General features: G+C 38.3%; 1 protein-coding gene across 4 annotated transcripts; it reads right to left on the bottom strand.

Moving 5' to 3' along the window:
• Positions 1-556: 556 nt before the first annotated feature.
• Positions 557-23,555, bottom strand: LOC306870061 (uncharacterized protein). 4 transcript variants are annotated; one of them, XM_079417102.1, is made up of 11 exons: positions 23,241-23,555; positions 17,432-17,520; positions 12,599-12,777; positions 11,554-11,731; positions 9,435-10,725; positions 6,153-6,211; positions 5,967-6,066; positions 5,276-5,434; positions 4,501-4,569; positions 3,282-3,481; positions 557-2,602 (listed from the first exon to the last, which is right to left on the bottom strand). In XM_079417102.1, the coding sequence occupies exons 5-11, from the start codon at positions 10,509-10,511 to the stop codon at positions 2,449-2,451; spliced, it is 1,818 nt and encodes a 605-aa protein (XP_079273228.1). In that variant the 5' UTR covers positions 10,512-10,725; positions 11,554-11,731; positions 12,599-12,777; positions 17,432-17,520; positions 23,241-23,555; the 3' UTR covers positions 557-2,448. The 4 variants fall into 4 exon arrangements, with proteins under 4 accessions (XP_079273228.1, XP_079273229.1, XP_079273227.1 ...); XM_079417103.1 differs by having other exon boundaries at positions 11,558-11,731; positions 23,241-23,547; XM_079417101.1 differs by lacking the exon at positions 23,241-23,555 and having other exon boundaries at positions 11,550-11,731; positions 17,432-18,014.
• Between the last annotated feature and the right edge of the window lie 629 nt (positions 23,556-24,184).

Genomic DNA, 24,184 nt, shown 5'->3' with positions numbered 1-24,184 from the left:
TATGAATACAGAAGAATGCCCACTGCTGCAAGAACTGCCGAATTGAATATATACCCATTTAAAGTATATTAGCCTATAAAGTAATGTAATGTAATAATGTATATATATTTTCCCCACCAAAATTTCTTGCTATAGTGCGATTCAGACTTCAGAGTGTTAGCTATTAGCCTATGTGTAGTTTTTATATTTAGTGGAAACAACTATTATTTGATTGTTTTAAACAAGTGTTACAGTTATATTGCAGTTACAGCAATTAATTTGACTTTCATTTGAACAGGGATGCACAAAGTTTACAACAATATCTTGTAGGGGTCAAGCAAAGGTGGGTTCGGGTAAGTCACCAAAATGAACTTTTCTGCATGATAGAAACAGACCTGTCATGTGCACTTTTTAAGTTTGTATTGTAGCCTTTCCTGGTGTTGGTTTTAATGGTAGCCAACAGATATATATTTATTAATGATTTTAATTAAAATTTTTAAATGAATGTTTAAGGGTACTGTATAACTAATATAGCTAATACACATTTATGTTTTTATTTGTTTATTTTTTTGTAAGATTTCAACAGTGTCATTAAATTTAGTTTAAAAACTTAATACAAGGTAACAAAAAAACTGTGTGCATAATAATTAGAAAGCAATGCTGTAATTGTTTGACAACAGAAACACTATAAAGGTGTCTTTTGTTTGCCACTAATTACTAAATAAGCAAAATCAATCAATGAGCTTGCATGGCATTCATTTTAACTCAAGGTTTGTTTTTACTTAAGTTGACTGACATACTATGTGATGCACCATAAAACAAGAATAAACAATTGCATCCTGCATACTCTGGGAAAGTTACATGAAAGACAAAAATCTCAAGAAAATGAAGGCTGAACCCAATGTGATTATTTCCCCTCAGGTTGTGTGCAAAAGTATTACATTTGGAACCACAGAGAAGAGCCAACCAGTGAGTGCTTTAAGAGAACTGAAGAAGAACCGGTGCATTAACCTCAGCATAGAATGGCAGAGATGAAGTCTGTTCCTTTTATTAACCTAAAGTATTTTCTAACATCTGAACAGAAAATCAGTACCACAATAATACAAGCCCTGCCAACTATACCACCATTTGTGCAATTTTCGTATAGGCCAACATGCTGTTGCATCTTGCAGCTCAAATACTAGGGTAAATCTGATTTCATGTTGAATCATATGCCAATCATCTTTAAATAACTCAACTGGACATTTTAAGGTGTACACTATTTTCAAGACAGTCTGAGATTTTATTGCTGTTCCGATCAGCAGATTTTCTTCATACTAAAGCCCAAAAGGCAAATTTCCTAGGATGGCAATCTGGGCTGCGGTTGAGCCCTCGTGGCATGAAACACTATAGAGGTGTTTTTATTTAATCTACACAAGCTTGTTTTTAATATGTTGCAAGTGAATGCATTTTATTGATTATACACAAATCATGAAGCAGCAAACCTTGGCATTGCTTCTCAAGTATCCCTTGGCAAATTACGGTCAAACACTTGTTTCACCCGCAAGTCGCAGAGTTTAATCAATTTTTAAAATATACATAACATTTTCTGATTTTAAATACCCCAAATTCCCTCCCGTTCCCTCATTTTTCCCTCCCTCCCATCACTCACTTGGCAATCCTTTCCCTCCATCCTAACAGAGAGGGCACCTACTTCCTCCACAAAAACGAAATCACTCTAGTTGTGCAGCATATTGCTTTTTTTAAGACATTTGCGAACATAAATACTACAGTTTGTTTTCTGCTCTAATGTTGGACTGTCTAGAAGAATTTGGAACAACAAAGTCCCCCAAACTGCCCGTCCAAAAAGAGAAAATGTCCAAAATAATGAGCTATTCTCCTCTTTATGAACACAATGCTGATACTGAATGGATGTACTTTCAGTCCTCTGTTCTGCTGGTCTCTTTCTTTCTAGAACTTTCTTATCCTCTTCCAATAGGCAAGTTTCAGGTGGTGTCCATTGTTGAAACTCCAATCTGGTCGTCAGAAGTCTCTTTTTCCATTTGCTTTGCCTCCATACATTCCCGCTGGTCTGATTCCACACCTCTTTGTACATCCACTCAGTCCTCTTTGATCGAGGAAGTCCGTATCTACTGATGGTCACCAACACTTTAGAATAGAGCGGGTTGGTGGGCGTGGTTACAACTGGTCCACAACGGGCAGGTGCAGGCAGAGTGAAGGGCAAAGCTTAACGGTTTAACGGCACTAGAGGAAAACTCAATTAAGTCACAAGACATGCATGTTACACACTCAATTCTAGAGCTGGCCCTCAAGAGGGTGTTATATCTGTGTGTATGTACATACATCTGTCTGCGTATGCATGTATGAGTGCAAGTGTGTCTGTGTTCAAGTGTATAGGGGTCTCTTGTCTTGCAACCTTTATTAATGCAATGCAGTCCTTCTGCCCCACTGCTGCAGGGCATCCCGATCTCACAATCTGGGGGAGTATTTGGGGTTTCTTGGCACCTCGGTGAAAGATTTCAGCTCGTAAGGAATCCCAGTGTCCACCTCGATGGACTTGCGGGAGAATAGCAGCCGGATATCATTGTGCAAGTAGATTTTCCCAGATTTGGAACTCTGGAATCTGAGATATCCAAACAAAGAAGAGAGGAAAAACAGGTTTATTAGGCTTCACTGCTTCCATTTTGAATATACCACTTAGAGGAAAAGTACTCTTTATGTAATATATATTTAACATAGTTATCTAGTCTTTTAAGTTGGTTGCAAACTAGCCTAAAAATTGACACTTGGCGCTATAGAATTAAAGATTTAACTAAGAGAAAGTTAAAAAGTGTGATCAATTTGCAACAATTAGAGGTAGTACAACAGATTGCACACATTATATATACGTTCATGGTCATACTGGTGTGTTGCTGTCCCATTCACTTCTAAATTAACATATTTCAATAAATTGATCAAAAGTGTAACTAAAGACTTGCATTGTTACAAAAAAATCTAATTAATGCTGTTCTTGTGAACATTCTGTTCATCAAAAAATCCTGAAAAATGTTAAGAAATGTTTCTTGAGCACCAAATAAGCATATTAGAGTGATTTCTAAAAGATTCTGTGATCCTCAAGACTGGAGTAATGGCTGTCTGCCATCAGAGGAATGAATTACATTTTCCACAATATTTCTTTTTACTGTTTTTACTATATTTTTGATCAAATACTTACAACTTTGGTGAGCATTAGAGGCGTCTTCAAAAAAAAAATCTCTTTGGACCCTTTGTAGAACAGTAGTGTTCATTTTGTAAAAGTTTACCTGAGGTGTATCAAGTAGCAGAGAATCTTCTTCCTGTCAGACAGTGAGCCCTCCTGCCCCTCCCCTGACCCCTCCGCCTCATCCACGGGCACCAGGAAGATACGATGGCGCAAGAAGGTCATGTGATTGACGGGCATGTCCCCAAAATTATAGGTCACCAAAAACATTTTAACCACAGTCTTATTGGGGTTAAATAAGGTCTGCAAAAAAACAAAAAAAAAACAATCAAATGCATAAAAAAAACAAAGGATTAAAAAAAAGGTTAGTACAAAGTAGGGCTGGGTGATATGAGCAAAAATCTGCGGTATACGGTATATATCTCGGTATTTTGTATTAAAAGTGAATGTAAGCATGTAGGCATATATTATGTGCAAAAAAGGGTTAAAATCACATTACATTCTAACATTGCAATCTAAAAACAAAAATAATCATTTTAAAACAGAAGTTAAATTTACTGAACAGAAAAATTAATAATAAAAAAAAAAAAAGCACAGACTAATCGAGTAAAAAGGCTATTTTGATTACCCCGTTACACTTTACAATTAGTGCTATCATACCCATACACTTGTAGGTTACAAATTCTACATATGTCACATTTATAGTCCAACTACAAATATTTCAGCAAAATGTAGCCATATTTATAGTTATTGAGCTCCTATTTCATTGCGCGTGGTGGCGCTCGTTCTAAATGAAGTCTGTGAAGTTTAGCAGATAATCGCAAAGCAAAAGCTCATGCACTTCTGACAGCAAAATGGAAATATTTCCATGAGTTTTACAGATGGAGAATATACCTGTGAAATGTAAGTTATGCATTAAGGAAAACAGCACATCTCAAACACATAAAACAGCGCGAGTAGCATCTCTGTCAGCCTCATCCTTTCTGCATCTGACTGAGCGAGCTGCTTTAAACTGAAACTATAGGCTACTATATCTTATGAGTTTTTTAAAGCCCTTCATATAAAGCTTGTCACATGTTTAGAACAAGTTGTATTATGCACTTTCTCCACAGCAGTTCAGTCTGTGTCCTCCCTAGATATTTTTTTCCTGATGCGTTCGTATCAAACTACTGTATATCGATATTAACGGTATTACTTCATACCGTATCGCTTATAAAAAATATATATCGATATATCGTACAAACTCGATATACCACTCAGCCCTAGTACAAAGTACTACAAAAAAACACATAAATATGTAAAGAAATAGAAAGAGAGCCCACCACTTGAATGGTCCCTGCTTTGGGTACGCTGTATCCTTTTTTTCCAAGTGGTTCTAGCAAGATCACCCCCTAAACATTGCAAAGAAATATGACTATGGAGTCAATTTAATGCCGCATATATTTGCAAGAGAATTGAAGCATTGCAAACGAAAATAAAATTTTGCAAACTAAAATATTGAGAAAAAATAAATGTGCTTTGTAAACAAAAATAAAGAACTCCAAAAGAAAATGAAGTATTGCGAAATAAATATATAATAGAAATGAAAATATAAATGAAACCAAAGCAATTATTTTGCAATACATATTTTCCATTGCCATATCTACTAATTTATGTAACCCCCATGATAAAACAGTGCGAGACGTGCAAAGGGGAAAACGGTATCGCAAGCTCAAACTTGACTGAAATGCAAAATAAAAGCAGCATTGCAAATAAATTCGTAGATATGGCCATGGAAAATATGTATTGCAAAATCATTGCTTTTGTTTCATTTCTATTTTGCAATTCATTATTTTTGTTTACAAAAAGCACATTTATGTTTTCTCAATACTTTCATTTTTCGTTTGCAAAACTTAAATTTTCTTTTGCAATGCTTCAATTCTCTTGCAAATATATGCGGCATTAAATTGACTCCATATATGACTCTTAATATGCATTTTACAAAAGAGAATTTACATGTCAAGAAAGAAAAAAACAACAAAAAAACCTCAAATTTAGAAAAAGACAAAAAAAAATTAAAATGACGAGGAAGAAAACACAGAGGCAGAAAGTATATACCAGGAAGGGAGAAGGGGCGCTGTGCTCTGAGGTGTCATAATAAGTCACTTGCACAGGTAACGTGGCATGCTGCGGGCAATAGGAGCCGCTAGCCCCGATCTCTGCTGTGAAGCCCTCTATCCACCCAGATGGAGTAAAACGACCCTTCAGAATCGACTCCTGCAGACAGATGCACACAACAACCAATCAGGCTGGAATAAAAATCACACAACTTTTGAAATATGAACAAATTTTAAAACACTAGTCTTCATACAACTGCAGACTTCATATATCGCTACAGAGGAAAAACTGGCCATCATTAGTGGGTTAAGTCATGCATTTTTTGGGCATTAAAGGATGACACAAGTGACAGTAAACTGACAACCAAACCATAGTAAATCACCTTGCATGATTTCTTCAAATACGCACTCCCATAAATGTTGCATCCTACAAATGTGTATGCCACTCCTTTTCATCGCTAAAGTTTCACTGCGTTTCTTTAGTAGATCCTGACAGTATGATTTGCACTGGCGCAAACTGTTAGTAAATCTGGCCCATAGATGATAAAAACTAAATAAAAATCTTTTTTTTTATTTGCATACCATGGTTTTACTGGCTTCAATGACAAACCGTATGCAAATGTATATAAATCAGGTACTGTGTGTTAACCTATCTTAAATTTAGTATTTTATTTCATCATAGACTTGTGTACCTCAAAGTTGCCAAGAAGAGGTCTGCTAATGGAGGATAACGAGGAGATTGAACAACAGGAGCGACTGGTGTCTGTTCGGCGTCCACTGCGTAACTGTCGACTATTAAAACAAACAAAAAGTAATATATACACACTTATACATTAATACAACATAATTTGAAGAAGAAAAAAAAGAAGACTACTTACGATTTGAGTCGATTCCCCACTTTGAGCCTTCTCCCTGATCGTGAACAGTTTGTAGCAGTCTGAAAAAAAGAAGTTTAAAAAAAGATGTTACAACTAATGTGTTTTTTTTCCAATGGTCTTTTTAAGAAAAAAGACTTGCATCAGTAAATAGCTTCAAAATAAAGTTAAGCTTCATTTCATGATCATGTAAAACCAGGCTGCTGATAAACATTTAAAATCTACTTAATGAAAATGACTAAGTTAAATACCAGTGTTTGAATGATTGGGAAAAATCATTAAAAAAAAAAAAATGAAAGAAGGCCTATTATGACATCAGAGTTAGAATGCTGAACAATTTGATGTCAATTTCAAATTTTCAAACTTCAATTGAGATTCAGAAGTACTTACAGATGAAGATGTGGCTGCAATATCGCACATATCACAGTAGTCCATAGTATCATTCTGATAAGTTATTAAATATCAGCTAGACTTAACTATAGAATGGGTTTCAAACTTGTACATTTCAACCTTTATTTCAGTCAATTCATCTCTCTATTCTAAACCTATATTTGCTCTTTCCTTCTTGCGAATGTCTCTTCGTTGGCCTGTTTCTATGATCATTTCTCCCTCCTTCACTTTCTCTTTTATTCTTCCTTTCTTGGGCTTTCTTCAGTCCTGAGCTCAGCTTTTTAGCACTGATGAAAGTGACAGCATATGAGCCTCTGTAGTCAGTGTAACCCCTCTCAGCTCAAATTCACTCATTCTGGAACTGAATTTGGCCAGAACCTGTATGTGTGTCTTTGTTAGGTCAGGTGAGGCAGTTCTCACCTATTCAACAATGGCTCTGATAATGGGCTTTGTACTGGAGTCCAATGCTTATTGTGCTGCAATGGAAAATTAACCAAGCATATTCTAAAAATCTCTCACTACCAATATGTCTTTTGTCACTCCGACTATTCACCTGACCTTTCATGATGACTCTGTCAGATATGGGAGAACATCTCCGCCCCCTTCACACTTAAACATTACCAAAAAAAAAAAAAAAAAAAAAGGCTTCTCCTCAAACTAATCAGCACCTTCCCATTTCCACTTGTAATGTGGAAAGCATGTTTTTACCCCTCAATTAAGGCCATTTCACATGACTCACGCATCTATCACATGCCGCTTTGATCTTTACGAGAGAGAATTTCTAATGCGTATTAAAATAATAAAAATGTCTCTAAAAACATTTTGTTTTCCATCTTGTTGAGTTGAAGACTTTGAGAGTTGCATTACCAGATCCCCCTCCCCCAGGGGGAGTCTTCAAGGTTAGCTCAAAAATGCATTATGTGGCAGGATCCCAAATGGGAGACCAGAGGCTGTATTGTTTGAAGTCAATGGAGGAGAGGCCAAAGTGTGGTGAAAGAAAAGTAAATTAGAGTGCTTTGCAGACTGACCTTCAACATGTCTGCCACGTCATAAATATCCGTACTGTACCCGAAACATTTGAACAGAAGTGTATATATACACGGGTGCATCTCAATAAATTAGAATGTCATGAAAAAGTAAATTTTTTAATTTAAGTTATTTCAAAAAGTGAAACTTTCATATATTTTAGATTCAATGCATGTAACGTAAAATATTTTAAACGTTTTTTTGTTTTAATTTTGATGATTAGAGCTTACAGCTCATGAAAGTCAAAAATCAGTATCTCAAAATATTAGAATATTTACATTTGAGTTTCAATTAATGACCATCCCTACAGTATAAATTCCGGGTATCTCTTGTTCTTTGAAACCACAATAATGGAGAAGACTGCTGACTTGGCAATGATCCAGAAGACGAACATTGATGCCCTCCACAAAGAGGGTAAGTCACAGAGGGTCATTACTGAAAGGTGTGGCTGTTCACAGAGTGCTGTATCAAAGCATATTAAATGCAAAGTTGACTGGAAGGAATAATTTGGGTAGGAAAAGGTGCACAAGCAACAGGGATGACCGCAAGCTTGAGAATACTGTCAAGCAAAGCTGATTTAAACACTTGGGAGAGCTTCACAAGGAGTGGACTGAAGCTGGAGTCAGTGCATCAAGAGTCTCCACGCTCAGACGTCTTCAGGAAAAGGGCTACCAAGCCACTTCTGAACCAGAGACAACGTCAGAAGCGTCTTACCTGGGCTGTGGAGAAAAAGAACTGGACTGTTGCTCAGTGGTCCAAAGTCCTCTTTTCAGATGAAAGTAAATTTTGCATTTCATTTGGAAATCAAGGTCCCAGAGTCTGGAGGAAGAGTGGAAAGGCACAGAATCCATGTTGCTTGAAGTCCAGTGTGAAGTTTCCACAGTCAGTGATGATTTGGGCTGCCATGTCATCTGCTGGTGTTGGTCCACTGTGTTTTCTGAAGTCCACAGTCAACGCAGCCATCTACCAGGAAGTTTTAGAGCACTTGTTCATGCTTCCTTCTGCTGACAAGCTTTATGGAGATGCTGATTTCATTTTCCAGCAGGACTTGGCACCTGCCCACACTGCCAAAGGTACCAAAAGCTGGTTCAATGACTATGGTGTTACTTGTGTTTGATTGGCCAGCAAACTCGCCTGACCTGAACCCCATAGAGAATCTATGGGGTATTGTCAAGAGGAAGATGAGACACCAGACCCAACAATGCAGATGACCTGAAGGCCGCTATCAAAGCAACCTGGGCTTCCATACCACCTGAGCAGTGCCACAAACTGATCACCTCCATGCCACGCCGCATTGAGGCAATAATTAAAGCAAAAGGAGCCCCTACCAAGTATTGAGTACATATACAGTAAGTGAACATACTTTCCAGAAGGCCAACAATTCACTAAAATTGTTTTTTTTATTATTGGTCTTACGAAGTATTCTAATTTGTTGAGATAGTGAATTGGTGTGTTTTTGTTAAATGTTAGCCTAAATCATCACAAATAAAAGAACCAAAGACTTAAACTACTTCAGTCGGTGTGCATTGCATTTATTTAATACACGAGTTTCACAATTTGAGTTGAATTACTGAAATAAATGAACTTTTCCACGACATTCGAATTTATTGAGATGCACCTGTATAGTCATATATATAAGTTAGCTATGAAAAATAATTTGCAAATAGGATTCGTTTATGGCACCACAAATTTGTTTTATGCTTGTTTCCAGTGATATTTACTCCTAATTTGCTCATTGTAAGGGTATTCATACAACTGGTTCATGGGGTGCACATGATCCAGACTGGCTCAAGTTTGTACACTATCTCTAGCTGCATTAAGTCATGTGAAAGGGCCTTCAGTTTCATTTATACTTTCTTTGCCTTTCACCTTGGTGTGCTCCTTTGCTGAGGGCAGTAGATGGTTCCAGAAGGGCGCACCCTTGGCATCAGTGCTGCGACAGGATGCTAATCCGAGCCCCGGTGCCAACAGTGCCAGCCGACTGCGTTTTGATGTAGATGGACCCTCATCCTCTGAGCAGGAGTCTCCTGTATCACTGGAGGAGAGAAGTCTTTTCTTCACTGGACAGGAATTGGATGACACTGATACCAGGCCATTTGCTTCCACTGGTGTTTTCTCAAGAGAGCTCAGTCCGTTGGAGGAGGAGGTCTTCGTCTCTGCCGGTGGAGGAGAAGATTCAAAAGTCGTCCCCCATTCGACAGCTTCAGCTGGTGTCGAGAATGGTACAGGCGCCAAACTGCTCTCTGTGGCGCACAACATGCCCTTGACGTCGACAGAGTTATGGCCTTCATCCAATGGCTCATCGCTGGAGCCAGCCTGGACGTTTCCTGCTGTGGAGGCCTCGGTTCTAGGAGTAAGAGTGGGAGGACTTCCCTCACAGTGGCCCCAGGTGGAGTGAGGGCCCTGTGGGTCCACCATAGGAGGAGATTTTGGGGACAGCGGGGCGAAGGCATCTGGGACGGGCCTGTCGTGGTTGTGCTGGGCTGGCCGGCGACCAGGAATCGGTGGATGCGAAGGGGAAAGGGGAGGCGACCTAGGGATTTCTGAGTCTCTGTGCTCAAGGAGTGAGTTGGAAAAAAGTGGTTCCACCCCAGAGCCACACAACACCTCCCCATCGGACTCATCATCGTCATCATCCTCATCCTGTTGGAAAAGACGCTTATGGGCGACAGGAACCGGTGTCCCCTCCAGGCTACGTTTCATACCTACTCGGACAGGCCGAAGAGTCTCTTGACTTTCTCCGAAACCACCTCTCTGGGAGAGAATGGATAGCTGGTAGACCTTCTGTAGCCTGATCTCTTCTTCTCCAAAAGGTCTGGGAACGACTCGCCGTACTTCAGATTCAGGGCTCTCGCTCCGAGTGCTAGGCAGAGGTAGATCCCCGTCCTGGGCTGGAAGCTCAACGGCCGGCTCTTTACGAGCCAGTTCCACGTGGATGTGACGCATAGTGACTTTGTTTGTGCTGGGTGATTGTTTCTGGGGAAGTTGTGCAATGTTAAATAATAAAGACACTAACTCCAGAGAGTTCTAGAATGTCTGAACAAGTGCAACAAGGCTGTGGAAGTGAAAGTAAGCTTCACGTCTCATAGATGAAAGGCTTTAGTTTCCAGGGGTCAGGTGTGGAGTTAGGACAAGCTGATTTCCACAGTGCATACAGCTTCTGAAGTAAAACAAACAAGGATACAAGTTTAAACAAATTGACATGAAACGCATAATAAAGATTAGACAGCAGAATAGTAACAATGAACATTATTTCAAATATGTATCTTTAACAATACATTTTAGACAAAATTAGCTTTTTTTAATAAAGCTCATACATAATACACATCATATGATGAAATGCAATGAACATCATGTAAACATATGACAACTTGTATCGGTATGCAAGACAAATCTCGATTTAGTAACCTCTCCAATCGATTCAGTTCTGTGAAGGATTTGTTAGGTTCAAAAAAATGGGGAACTCGTCTTTATGAACAGTTCATTAATTCAGGATTCAGACTATACTATTTGCACTACACGTTTTTGGTTTCACTAACATATACCATAAGATTCATTCCTAAGGAAATGAGACTAAATGTTTTTGATTTAGTAAAAAGAACTGGCTCATAAGAGTCATTCAGTTGGGAATCACAATACACTGGTTGTGCTGCACATTATTGATCCACCAAAAAGAAGAACTGGCTTATATGCATTATTTGTGAATTGGACAGCACTGAACGCAATTTATGTTTGTTTTTGCTAGTAGCCTGCAAAGACGACTTAAAAAGACATTCTTGCCATATTTTCCTGGTAAACATACTTTTTTTTTTTTTTATCTCAATTACATTCAATACAAATTGCATTCACAATTCAGGTAAAATATGATTTATTTTGCTGTGGCACAGAAGATTCTGCACTGAGGGAGCATCACTGCTGTAAATTGGAGCGGGAAAAGTGTCCGAATAAATACAGAATAAGTGTGTGCATGACCATTTTCCTAACCTACATGCCTGTTGGTGCCTGCAGCTTGGCTTTAGGTCTTTCCACATCCACCCCTGCAGCTTCTGAGTTGTGTTGACCCTTGAATCTTGACCCTGACCTTAGCCCCCGAGTTTGGCCATCACCAACACTGCCCCTCTGATGCAACAACTGCATTCCAATACACATAGGCAGCTAACAGGGGCCTGACGGAGAAAAAAAATAGAGAAAGAGAGAGAAAGAAAATGTCAGAGAGATAATCAGATTTTTATTGTGAAATATTACAATTTACAATAACTGTTTTTAATTCTATTTTATTTTAAAATGCAATTAATTCAGCTGATGGCAAGTTACATTACTTGCATTATCATATTTGATCTGAAATCATTGTAATATGTGACTCTGGAGCACAAAACCAGTAGATAAGTAGCACGGGTATATTTGTAGCAATAGCCAAAAATACATTGGGTCAAAATTATCGTTATATATATTATACTACAATTATACTTTTCTTTTATGCCAAAAATCATTAGGATATTAAGTAAAGATCATGTTCCATCAAGATATTTTGTAAATTTCTTTCTGTAAATATATCAAAACTTAATTTTTGATTAGTAATATGCATTGCTAAGAACTTAATTTGGACAACTTTAAAGGTTTAATTTGTTTTGTAGCCTCAGATTCCAGATTTTCAAATAGTTGTATCTCAGCCAAATTTTGTCCTATCCTAACAAATCAATGGAAAGCTTATTTATTCATCTTTCACATGACGTAAAAATCTCAATTTCGAAAAATTGACCCTTATGACTGGTTTTGTGGCCCAGGGTCGCATATGCTGATTTGGGGTCCAAGAAACATTTCTTATTATTTCTAACTATATTACACCAATTTGATGCTGTAAACAGTTACATTAAACAAAAATCAAAAAACTAATTTGGACAAAAACTTGATAATTTCTGTTGCACTCAACAGACGATTAGGACATTAGGACTATCAAACTTTGTCAACAGTTCTAGCCTGCTAAACAATCACTTAGTTACCAGTATCAGAGTGCACAATTTTAGTTTACTTACCAAGGGCAGAGCGTCAGTGAGGTGGAAGGGGCCTTGCAGAACGTGCCAATGAATAAGTAATATCCCTCCTACAGCTCCACCCAAATAAGGCCAGCGGCCAATCACGCCTCCCCTTGGCTCCTGAAAGGAGTAGACTGCTCAGCAGCTGCATCCTGAGCCAGGCATTCCAGAGACACAACCTATTGAAGAGCAATGGTTAATCAACACCAAATCGACTTGATCAAATCAGTAACCATGCCACACAGTTCAACCTGCACATGATCTGAATCAGTCGTTGTAAACAGATTTAAAAATCAAGTTATCTGGTAAATTGCTGTGTCAACACTGCGAGATCAAACTCATTTAATATTTTTTTAATCAAGACATCGTTCTACTGGTCAATAACACTAACGGAACAGACACAAAGAGCAATCGTATGACTCACTATACTCATTTCATGCCATCTGATTCGGACACATGCTTGAACAGACTGTGTACTGCATAGCTCTGACTGGCTCTCTGTCTCTAGAGCTCAGGCCTGCTTGGGATCAAGACTGGCAGACAAAACACGGAGACGCACAACAGAACCTTTGTACTGTCTTACATCAGAGAACGAGCAATCCTGCTCATTAAAAGGACAAAAACAAGAACACTACAAGCCCTAACACACTAACTTGTGTAGACCGAAGTGATGGAATGCATACTAAATGCATACTAGCTGAAAAAAATATTTGTATCCTTCCTTTATAAAAAACATTATACTGAAATATTAAGGATGCATGCATCACATCCATGGGGAGCAGAGATCCCAAATCCTCTGCATATGCCACAAAAGAGATCTGGGAATGACATGGTGCCTGACTAAACAATTTGCATATCACTTACACCACCATTCAAAATTTTGGAGTTGTTATTATTCGTCTTTTATTCTTTCTTTTTTTTGCTTACCAAGGCTTAATTTGATTGATAGAAAATACAGTAAAAATAAATAAATAATAATAATTCTGTGAAGTATTAATACAATTTAAACTACAGTTGTGTTGCTTAATATTTTTATGGAAATCCATGCTACATTATTTTTTTTTCAGCATTCTTTGATTAATTCGAAGTTCAAAAGAATGGCATTTATTTAAAAACTATAAATCTTCTGCAACACGTCAAGCAAAATGTCTACTGTCACTTTTGGTCCCTTTAATTAATGCCTGCTGAATATAAGCATTCATTTTTTTAAAATATCTTAATGACCTCAAGGTTTTGTGCCACATCTTGCAATGCAGTGAGCACAATCTAATGAAGGTCAAGTATGCCAGTCTGGTGGCTATAAATGCACAAAATATGAAAAGAAGAATGTTGAGGATCTGGCCTTTCTAAGTGATGCATTTGCATTACACTGCTTGAATGAAGTATTCGGTGGCCTCTCAAGGGAGGAGCTTATACTCAAAGAAAAGTCTGTAAAAATAGGGCACAATGTACGGTGTTAATATGAAGGACTTTTCCGTATTGAAGGAAATTTCTTTATTGATTTTTCACAGGTGTTTTACCTATATTTTGAATTATGCATGCATTGCATTGTGTTGTGTTTTAGGTAATGCTACTAAAAGATGAAAATAATACTCCTGTCCTGGCAGAAAATTACTAGGACCTATTCTTTTTTCTACAGATTTGCGTATCACAGTAGGGACATCAGATGGAAAGAGACACTGAATGAAACTGTTGTGCCACCATCAAGACTTAAAGGTACACAGAAGACTTGAGGTTGAGAGTATTGTTAGGCATTGCGATGACAAACAGCAAACGGGGAAGACCTCACTCTGACATAAGATTAGTACTTTGAGGAGACCTAAAGACACCATCTGTAACCCAACAGCCTGATGCACAACCAGACTGATACAAAACATCAATTCTATTTTCATTCAAGTAAATTAATACTTTTATTTAACAAGGATGCATTAAATTGATCAAAATTGACCGTAAAGACTTTTACAAACAAAAGAAATACATTTCAAATAAATGCTGCTCTTTTAAACTTTCTATCTATGTATCAAACAATCCTTTTTGAAGTGTATATAGAAGCAGAAGTCTGGAAAGTCTTTCTTTTTCATTTTTATATTAGTTTGCCAAGCATGTGGGGGTCTGTTACACATGATGTAAGACCCTCAGAGCATTGCTGTGAATCTTTCAGACTCAGCATGAATAGAACCCTGAACCTCAGGTCAAATCGGGGAAGTCGTGGCCTAATGGTTAGAGAGTCGGACTCGTAATCGCAAGGTTGCGGGTTCGAGTCTCCGGCCGGCAGGGATTGTAGGTGGGGGGAGTGAGTGTCCAGCGCTCTCTCCACCCTCAATACCACGACTGAGGTGCCCTTGAGCAAGGCACCGAACCCCCAACTGCTCCCCGGGCGCTGCAGCATGGCTGCCTGCTCCGGGTGTGTGTGTGTGTGTGTGTGTGTGTGTGTGTGTGTGCGCATTTGTTCACTACTCACTGCTGTGTGTGTGCACTTGGATGGGTTAAACGCAGAGCACCAATTTCGAGTATGGGTCACCATACTTGACAATACGTCACGGAAAAAAAAAAAAAATACAGCTGACAAGACACACACACAAACACACCAACTAACATACCGGCGTTACACACTAACATGTTGCCCAGAGAGTAGAATGAGAGATGCAATGTGTTTATTCTAAGCACATGATGCCAGTTATAGAGAGACGGCATGATTTCATTATCAGCTTAGTCCTATTCCTGAAAATCTCTTCATATGGCTGCTTCACACAATCTACAAATCTACATATTTTACTACTGTTGAACTGCAATGAATTGTTGTCTAGCTTACATTATCAAATCGAGGACACACCGAGAGTTCAGTTTATCCACTCTGTCTGTAAAAAAAGCAAGAATGTTCATCCCCCCACCCACAGAGAATTCAATACGGAGAAGAAGAAAATAGATGGGAAACCAAACATCCAAGACTAGCATGAACAGCTGTCAGCTGTATGATGTTTTTCTCTGGTTACTAGGTGTTATTTAGGAGAAAGAAGTCAGTCAAGAATTAGTCAAGCCATTTTAATACAGCTCATTTCCAAGCAGCTTTACATAATATGGTGTCTTAATACCCCAATGAGCAACTGAGCCATTGAAAACTCCCTAAAATTAAGGGGATATGAAAAACTAATTCATTTTTTATAATCACACAGCAATGGAAGACATTTGTGCTGGTTTTTATTTATTGGAATTCTTGAATGCACAGCTGTGCATCTGTTTATGATAATTATGAAGTGAAGGAAGTGGATCAAAGCAAAAAATAATTCATTCCACACATTACAATTCCTCAATTCAGGATCACAATAACATAGATAAAAGATTGAAGAACTTATGTGGTAACCTTATGGCCAAACAATTATAAAATGACATTAGTTGTGTTGAGCACTGAGTCCAAACAACATTCTGGTAAAACTAGTTAAACCCAAGCTTTATTAAGCCATTCTCCCTATAGAGCCACCATGGAGGTTTTTTTAATCATATATATGAACCTGATATAGCTAATAACTTTTTATTTGTTTGTTTGTTTTTACTATGGACATATTTTTGTATTATCTGGATGCCAAAAACTCATATGGATCTTCTACCTGACAAGAGAAGATTGAGCCACTTGCTTCTTTGGCTTTAATGGAAACATGAAAATATTCTCAAACAATACTAAATTCAAGCAAGCTAAAATATAACTAAACAAACTGGATAGGGCACACATAAACCCAACAGATGTTGTTACTCAAACAATAAAGACAATTAATTCATTTTGACCATGAAAGTGAGAGAGCGAGTCAGTGAGAAAGAACATCTCATGGGCATGAGTGCAGACCTCTACAGTGATGATGTGCACAGCCCTTGAGGTTTTTGCAAAACACCTGGCTTTTACATCTGAGGAAGTCACAAAACTACAGCAGCATCAAAGACTAAACACTCACAAGCTCACCTCTGACTAAGCTTATCTCTCCGCAACCAAAAGCCTGCCGGTTTGTAAAACCAAGGGCTGAAATATTATCTCAACATGCGACAAGGGTCATGTTGTCTTTGATTCATTTGTGCATTGACAGATATGACGAGAGAGAGAGAGAGAGAGAGAGAGAGAGAAAAAACAGCTGTCTCACTCTTTTTCTAAGCTCTCTTTGAAGCTACTTCCTTTTCCACTTCGATGTTCATAAAAGGGTGGTTGACAAATGACATGCAAGAAAATAAAGATATTACATTAAAATCACCAAAAAGGTTTTATACACACACACACACTGTTATTCACCATTTGCACCAATGTTCCTTGTAGTCAATTCAATAGGATCAATACATATAAGGACATAAAAACTTAATATAAGAGTTATAAGAAATAATACATATGTTGTTTACAATTTTTTTTTTTTTTTTTTTAGAAACATAACTTCACACTATCCATAAACAAACATATATCACAATTTTAGGTAAAAATCTACATGAATGCATAAGAGGCTGAAACTGAAGTGTCAAAGACTAGTAAAAATGTCAAACTTAATCAAAATTGTAGGTTAACATTTTAGGTCTAAGCATACAATTGGGGTGTTTTAACTGCTTTTTTCACCATTTAAAACGTTTGTGGTTCATTTAAATAGCCTGTGGTGTGACAAATGAACTTTTAAAAGTACAACTATTCAAAATGTAGCCTGTCATTTAATACAAGGTCATAAAAACTGCATGCACAGTGCTTACACAACATGTTTGCAATAGTTTTAGTTGAAGTATGCCATAACACACTGCTGTCATTGCTAGACATTTCACATCAACCATCCACAAACACACTACTAAATCCACGTTAGCATCTTGACTCACCTCTCTAAGAACTCCTGCCCTTTCCTCCTCCTCGGTTTCTCCTTCCTCTCTGTCGGAGCTCTAGAATCGTCCTTGTTGTTGCTTCAAGACTGTGAGGAGTTGAAAGGTTACTTGCATGGAATGAGGGAGTGCAGGCCTTTCTTTCTGTTCCTCCCCTGAGAGGAGTGCGAAAGAGAGAAACATACAAAACTTAAGTCCACTCAAGGTTTCTTGTTCAAACAGTCTGTAAAAACACATCTCGCTGTTTATGCTCTCTGTGCACTGCTATTCTGGTATGCCCAACTGTGAATCTCTCTTTCCACCCTCCCTCTTTCAATAACTCAGACACAAAACCTCTCTCAGGCTCCCTTTGGCACATGCATATAAACTCTGTAACCCCCTACTTTTCCCTTTTAACTGCCCCCACCACTACCACCATCTCACACACATCTTTTACCCCCTCAAATAACTTCAACACAATGAAAGCAGCTTTGGTATACCGCCTTTAGCCCCCCCTCCTTTCTTGTGCTCTCTCTTTCTTGCTAGATTTCTCACCACTTATCTCTCTCTCTCTTCTGTGCTTTGCCTTTCAGCCTACTTCCTCTCAGCTGGTTACTGCACACAACTCATGTAAGAGTGGGGCCGGCTGTGCTGTCATCTGATTGGCCAGGGGGAGGGCATCAGATGCCACAGCGACCGTCCTGATAGGTGTGAAGGTAAAGGAAAACCTCAAAAGTCCCGCCCACCTGTTCGGCTTGTTTTGCAAAGTGTATTCCTTCATAGAGCTTCAGTGAGTTATTGTGTGCATTAGTGCCAGCTCATGTATGTGTGAGTTTGACTAATAGAGGCATTCCAGAGCAACCCAAACGTGTTACTTTGGAGGCAAATATGCCATTGAAGAGATTTACATTAGTTTTAAAAGTTTTTTTGTTTTAAAGAAACTATTAAGTTTAGACAAAAAGGATGCGTTAAATTGATCAAAAGTGACAGTAAAGACATTTATAATATTACAAAAGATTTCAATTTCAAATAGTCTTATGAACTTTGTATTCATCGAAAAATCCTAGCATTAAAAGGATCATGGCTTCCACAAAAATAACAGCACAACCGTTTCAGACATTGATAATATCGAGAACTGTTTCTTGAGCAGCAAATCAGCATAAGAGAATGATTTGACAATGAAGACTGGAATAATGGCTGGCAAAAATTCAACTTTGCCATCACATTTGAAATATTATTAATAATAAATATAAGCATATTTCAGCATTCTTACAAATGCATATGAGCATATGCAAATGAGCATATAATATACTCAAATACATCAAAAAAAGAAGGAAAAGGAAAAAAAAAACAAAAAAAAGAGCAAAAAGGGGAAGCGCACAGCTGAGCGAATACGTCTCTGCATGAAAGTGTGTTATCTGCCCTTCTACAGAAACAGAGATTCTGATGGGTGTGTGTGTACGTTTGTGTAAGTGTGTCCGCAGGCAATGTGCCACAGACCTCTTTCAAACGCATGCAGCATTTTCCAAATAAGGAGATGTAATTCCGCATGCACTTAAACGAAAGCATTAACACATGCAGACACAGATTAATTTCATCTCTTTAGATGCAGTGAGTGAGGTAGAGGGGGAGGTGGAGAGCTTACGCTGACAATGCATGAGGGTTTCATTGCACATGTGGGTGTTAACGGGGAACAATGTTTGGAGGTGTTACATCAGGCACATGCTGAAGTTCTGATGTTTTGCATTGGTTGTGAAGTTTAGACCGGCTTGCATTGAAAACATGCCTTACAGAGACACAAAGCTACATCTCCTTTGAGAGCTCATGTTCCGTACCCATATAAGGAATGCCTGGGGGCGTGGCTTGAGACATGAGCCAGCCCACAACTAGCCTTGTGAGAATTCAGCTATAAAGAGTGAAGCAAAACAGTACATACAAATACAAAAGTGCACAAAAGACACACAAACATGCCTATATACACACTCAGTGGCGCTGCAGCATAGAATGGAGTATGATGCTGGCAAAACACTGAAGCAGGCAACACTGCTCTCAGCTACTACTCCAAAACAAGTTTTATTCTCTTTCAAAACACTTTCCCGGCAGCTATTCTGAGCTGTAGCTGGGATCAACTGGTCTATGAGGGACTGTTAAAGCTCACAGCTACATTCTAACCCTTCCCTTCCTCCTGCTTGAGTGTGCGTCTGTCGTATCCCTTTCCAGTCAAACACACTCAAACTGTCAAAGTTGCCACAAACAGCTTGACTTTTACACTTTTTTTCTGTCTAAAATCTGGTGCTTGCCCGTTTAAATTAATCGAAAGTGACAGTGACGACATTTATACATTTATAAATACTCTTCTTTTGCACTTTCTTTTCATCAAAGAATCCTGAGGGGTAAAAAAAGAAAGTATCACACTTTCCACAAAAATATTAAGCGACTCGACTGTTTTCAAAATTGTCCAAAATGTTTCTTGAGCATCAGCATATTAGAAGGCTTTCTGAAGGATCATTTGACACTGAAGATTAGGAATGGATGCTAAAAACGTTGCAATCACAGAAATAAATGGCATTTTGAAATGGAAACAAACACTTCTTTTAAATTATAATAATATTTCATAATAGTTTTTTTCTGCATTCTTGATCAAACAAATGCAGCCTTGGCAAGTATATAAAACTTTCTTTAATGTATAGAATCTTAACAATATAAATTATATCAATATATTTGAAACTAAAAGTCTACATGCAAAGCATTCAGCCTTTTAAACCAGAACTGAAGTCCCACCAGACAGACGCTATTATAGTCAGCTGCTCAACTTCCTGTTTTCCACTTCAATGAGCCAAGTGAGAACACACAAAAAGTGCAATTCTCTGCTCTCTGCACTGGTGATGTAAATACACAGGATGTGATTTCTGCTGGTCACACCTTCATTTTACTTACTTTTATACTTTCTCACTGCATCATTCTCTCTTTTGATGTTGCAAAGAGCAAGAGAAACAGACTAAAGGTGCTCTAAAGAAGAGCAGAATGTTCCAGAGTTATTTCGGGCAATTGCCCAATCCTTGAAGGATGTGTGCATCTGTCAGATATATATCTCTAGAACAAACTATATGCCAAAGTATGTACTCTATAAATAGATCAATAAAATAATTCTACCCAACAAAAGGCACTGAAACACTATAAAGCCTTTAATGAGGAATCAGCTGTGGGAGTCTGTAAATGTCACTACAATAACAAAAACATAGCTGACGCTAGATATTAAGGTTAGTCCCTCTGTAGAGATTAGCGCCTTATTCACATAGACTCCATTGTGAAAAAGGCCCAGCAGAGGTTGCACTTCCTTCGCCAGCTGAGGAAGTTCAACCTGCCAGAGGAGCTGCTGAAACAGTTCTACTCCGCCATCATAGAATCCATCCTCTGCACTTCAATAACTGTCTGGTTCAGCTCGGCTACCAAATCTGACCTCAGAAGACTACGGAGGGTAGTCCGGACTGCGGAGCGAATCATTGGTACAACCCTCCCCACTCTCCATGAACTGTACTCATCCAGAGTGAGCAAAAGGGCTGGTAAAATCACTCTGGACCCCTCACATCCAGCATACTCCCTCTTTGAACTGTTACCATCTGGTCGACGCTACAGAGCTCTGAGCACCAGAACGACCAGACACAGGAACAGTTTCTTCCCTCAGGGAATCAAACTACTGATAAATCTGCTGGTTTAAGTGGCTATAGTCGAATTTAAACAAACGATGAATAGCTTAGCATGTTAGGACCTTGTTCTGAAGCTGGCTTTCTTTTATCACACGTGCACGCATTTAGCTGTATAAAAGCACATGCCTGCACATGCACACATTTATCCCTGTGATATTGATATGGAAAAAGCTTCTATTATTGAAATGCTAATCTAAGCCACTACGGGAGAAATCCTAAAGCTGAGCTCAGATCATGAGACGGTTAATATGTGAGGCGGATCTTAGATAAAAACGCCCAGGCAGGTGACGAGTGGAGTGGGTTTGGCTATCATGGTTAACCAATCAAGGCATCTCTATGGCTATTTACAGAAGTCAAGGAGTGTTTTTCTAGAGGTGAGAGAAAATCCAATGTGTGCACAAGCACTGAAACTGGTTATCCGAATTGTCACTGATAAGATGTTCTAAATGGTTGCAAGAGTGTTGTTATGTAATTGCTAAAGTGTCCTAAAGGGGTTTTCAGCATATTTCTATGCTGTTATTTTAATATTATTTATGTAGTATTTTATAATAGCTTTTAGGTTTAGATTTTACATCATTTTAATTTTGGTTTAAGGATTTTCTCATTTTGAGTAGTTTATTTATTATATATATGTAGAGCTTTATTTAATTGTTAGTAATTTCAATATTTCAAATATAAATATGCTTAGATGCCAAGATAAAATTTTTGAAGTTTAAGTTTTTCATATTCAATATTTTATTTCCCCTCATACAAGAACAAGGATCCAATTCAAACAGCCCAAACCTAGTAGCAGGGCCAGTCTGTGAAAAAGACCTAACTTCAAGCAACGCCGGAAGAACAGTGTTAATGGACCGGCACCACCCTCGTTCTCATCAAGATGAGAGAAAGAAAATACAATGCATTTAGGGGAGATGTTGAACTGAAACCCCTCATTTAACATTTACACGTATCAGGCCTTAACGCCGCATGCTAAGCCACCTCACCCTGAACACGCATTTGCTTCCTAGACCAGCTTGACATGCTTATCTTCAGATTTGCTGCAGCTATTCCTACCGTGCATTTCCCTAACCCAGTGATGTAATACATACTTCTGCTGACGGCCACACAGAAAGAGGTCACACAGCTAGGGCATTCAGAAGCTGATCTGAAGCTCTTAATATTCAGGCTTCAAACTGATGAAAAAGGTCACATTCTACCTGCAGCTCTTTTGGGACATCTGAGCCCTTCGCAGAGAGAAAGAGCCCACTTTGGGTCACTGCCGTTTCTCTGGACAATGGAAATCGCTCTGTGCCTTTCCATTGACGTCTTGTCTGGCATCAGTAATGAGCAGGATGGATGCCTCTTACATATTCTGCAACCTGTGTGCGCACACCCACCCTCCCACTGACAAAACTCGCTCAATCTTCTTGTGAAATAATAGTATTATTGATAATAATTAGCCTACAAGAACAACACAATATCTTCGCAGCATTTAGGCAACAGCAGTCTATAGTGAAGCACAAAGGCAACCTTTTAAAACAAACCCAGCTACTAAACGCCAGGCATGATTCATGGGCCTGTGGCTAGGGGTGTAACATAGAAACAGAATCATGCACACTTCAATCACAAGGCATGCAATAAATCAAAAAGGAACAGTAAAATAAAAACTAAAAGATGAAGAAAATAATGCACTGGGATGAGAAATGCATGACATGTGCCTTGTGCACTGATGAAAGTTGCCTTCAGTGGATGAAACAGCATGAATCAGACAAAGCAGAAACGCCCCCCTGCGCATGAACATACAGAAGCTCCTGTATGCATTGTGTGTGCAGGCTATGATTAATCTGCCATTATCAAACACACGTGACCATTTCAAACACAAAAGAATCTTTATATATACATACATATATATATATATATATATATATATATCGCAATGCTAGATCATTTCATTCTTTAATCTTATATTTAAAGAGAGAGTTTAGAGTATTAAGGTAAATACATGACTGATTAGTGAGATTGTTAAGGTATCTAGTAACTTAAACATCAAGAATCCGTCTTTCATTATTATAATCTCTGAGCCTAGAGACTGATCTATATATAAATGGTGAAATGAGAGAGATGGCAGCACAAAGAGAACTCACCCACAACACATATAACGATGACAAGGGCTGCAGCAGTCAGCAAACTAACATTCCCATCACAGCCGGAGGAAGAGTTTGATCCTATTTTAGACAGCAGACAGGATCTCCAGATCTTCAGTGTAATCGACGTCAAACTATCTGATATATCTGACCGATGAGGACACCAAATCCTGCTTTCTGAATGTCGACAAAGCTCTTTTGATTGCCTTTCTTCTCCTTTCCACGTCCTATAGGCACCTCTGCCAAAGGGCCTTAGCTATTTTCTGCTTGGCTCTAGGTCCAAAGCCCTCGCCCATGAAATTATTCTGTCCCTTTAAAAACAATACTTCCGGGATTTGCTGAAACATAACTAGGAGGAGGGACGTTCGAACAGCTGAAGGGCTGTCATTTAAGCGATTGGTCGCTTTCTCGTCTACGAACCAATAGCGGTTGCGTATTAATGCGATATTTGAATATATTTGAATAATAGTAATATATTTCGAAGAAAACCATTCCTATTGGTTCCGCGGCAGGCAACGTCTTATCAAGCCACGCCTCCGTACACGTGCAAGTTGTTCCTTTTACTCCGCTTTGGTGGGGAAACACTGGACAAAAATAGTGTTTATGTAACGGTGCACTAACAATATTTCGATTAATTGGGATTAATTGGTACATTTATATTTAAGCAACCAAAATATATTAATAGAAAAAAAATTGTTTTACTTACAAACCTCAAATAAACTATAATAAGAGTTCAAATAAGGCCAAGGCTTCTGTCCTATTCGGAAGAAAAATATTAAAAAAACAAACAAACAAAATTAATTCATAATCAGTGCTAAATCAGTAAAGTTTTCCATATTTCCAGTTCACTTAATCTGTCGAAAGCCATGTAACTTAAATCCATAAGAGACTGAATTTCTATAAATTAAATAACCAATACACTTAACAATATATTTAATAAGCTT

Source organism: Barbus barbus, assembly GCF_936440315.1.
Source record: "Barbus barbus genome assembly, chromosome: 5".
Taxonomy (NCBI): domain Eukaryota; kingdom Metazoa; phylum Chordata; class Actinopteri; order Cypriniformes; family Cyprinidae; genus Barbus; species Barbus barbus.
Note: the sequence above shows the minus strand (reverse complement) of the source record. Positions and strands in the feature narration are given on the sequence as shown.

Coding starts and splice junctions, on each gene's coding strand:
- LOC306870061 (XM_079417102.1), bottom strand. CDS start 10,511: ATGCGTCACATCCACGTGGAACTGGCTCGTAAAGAGCCGGCCGTTGAG. Junction 5,435..5,966: donor CTCTTCTTGGCAACTTTGAG/GTACACAAGTCT, acceptor ATCTGTCTGCAG/GAGTCGATTCTGAAGGGTCG. Junction 3,482..4,500: donor AAGCAGGGACCATTCAAGTG/GTGGGCTCTCTT, acceptor GTTTTTTTGCAG/ACCTTATTTAACCCCAATAA.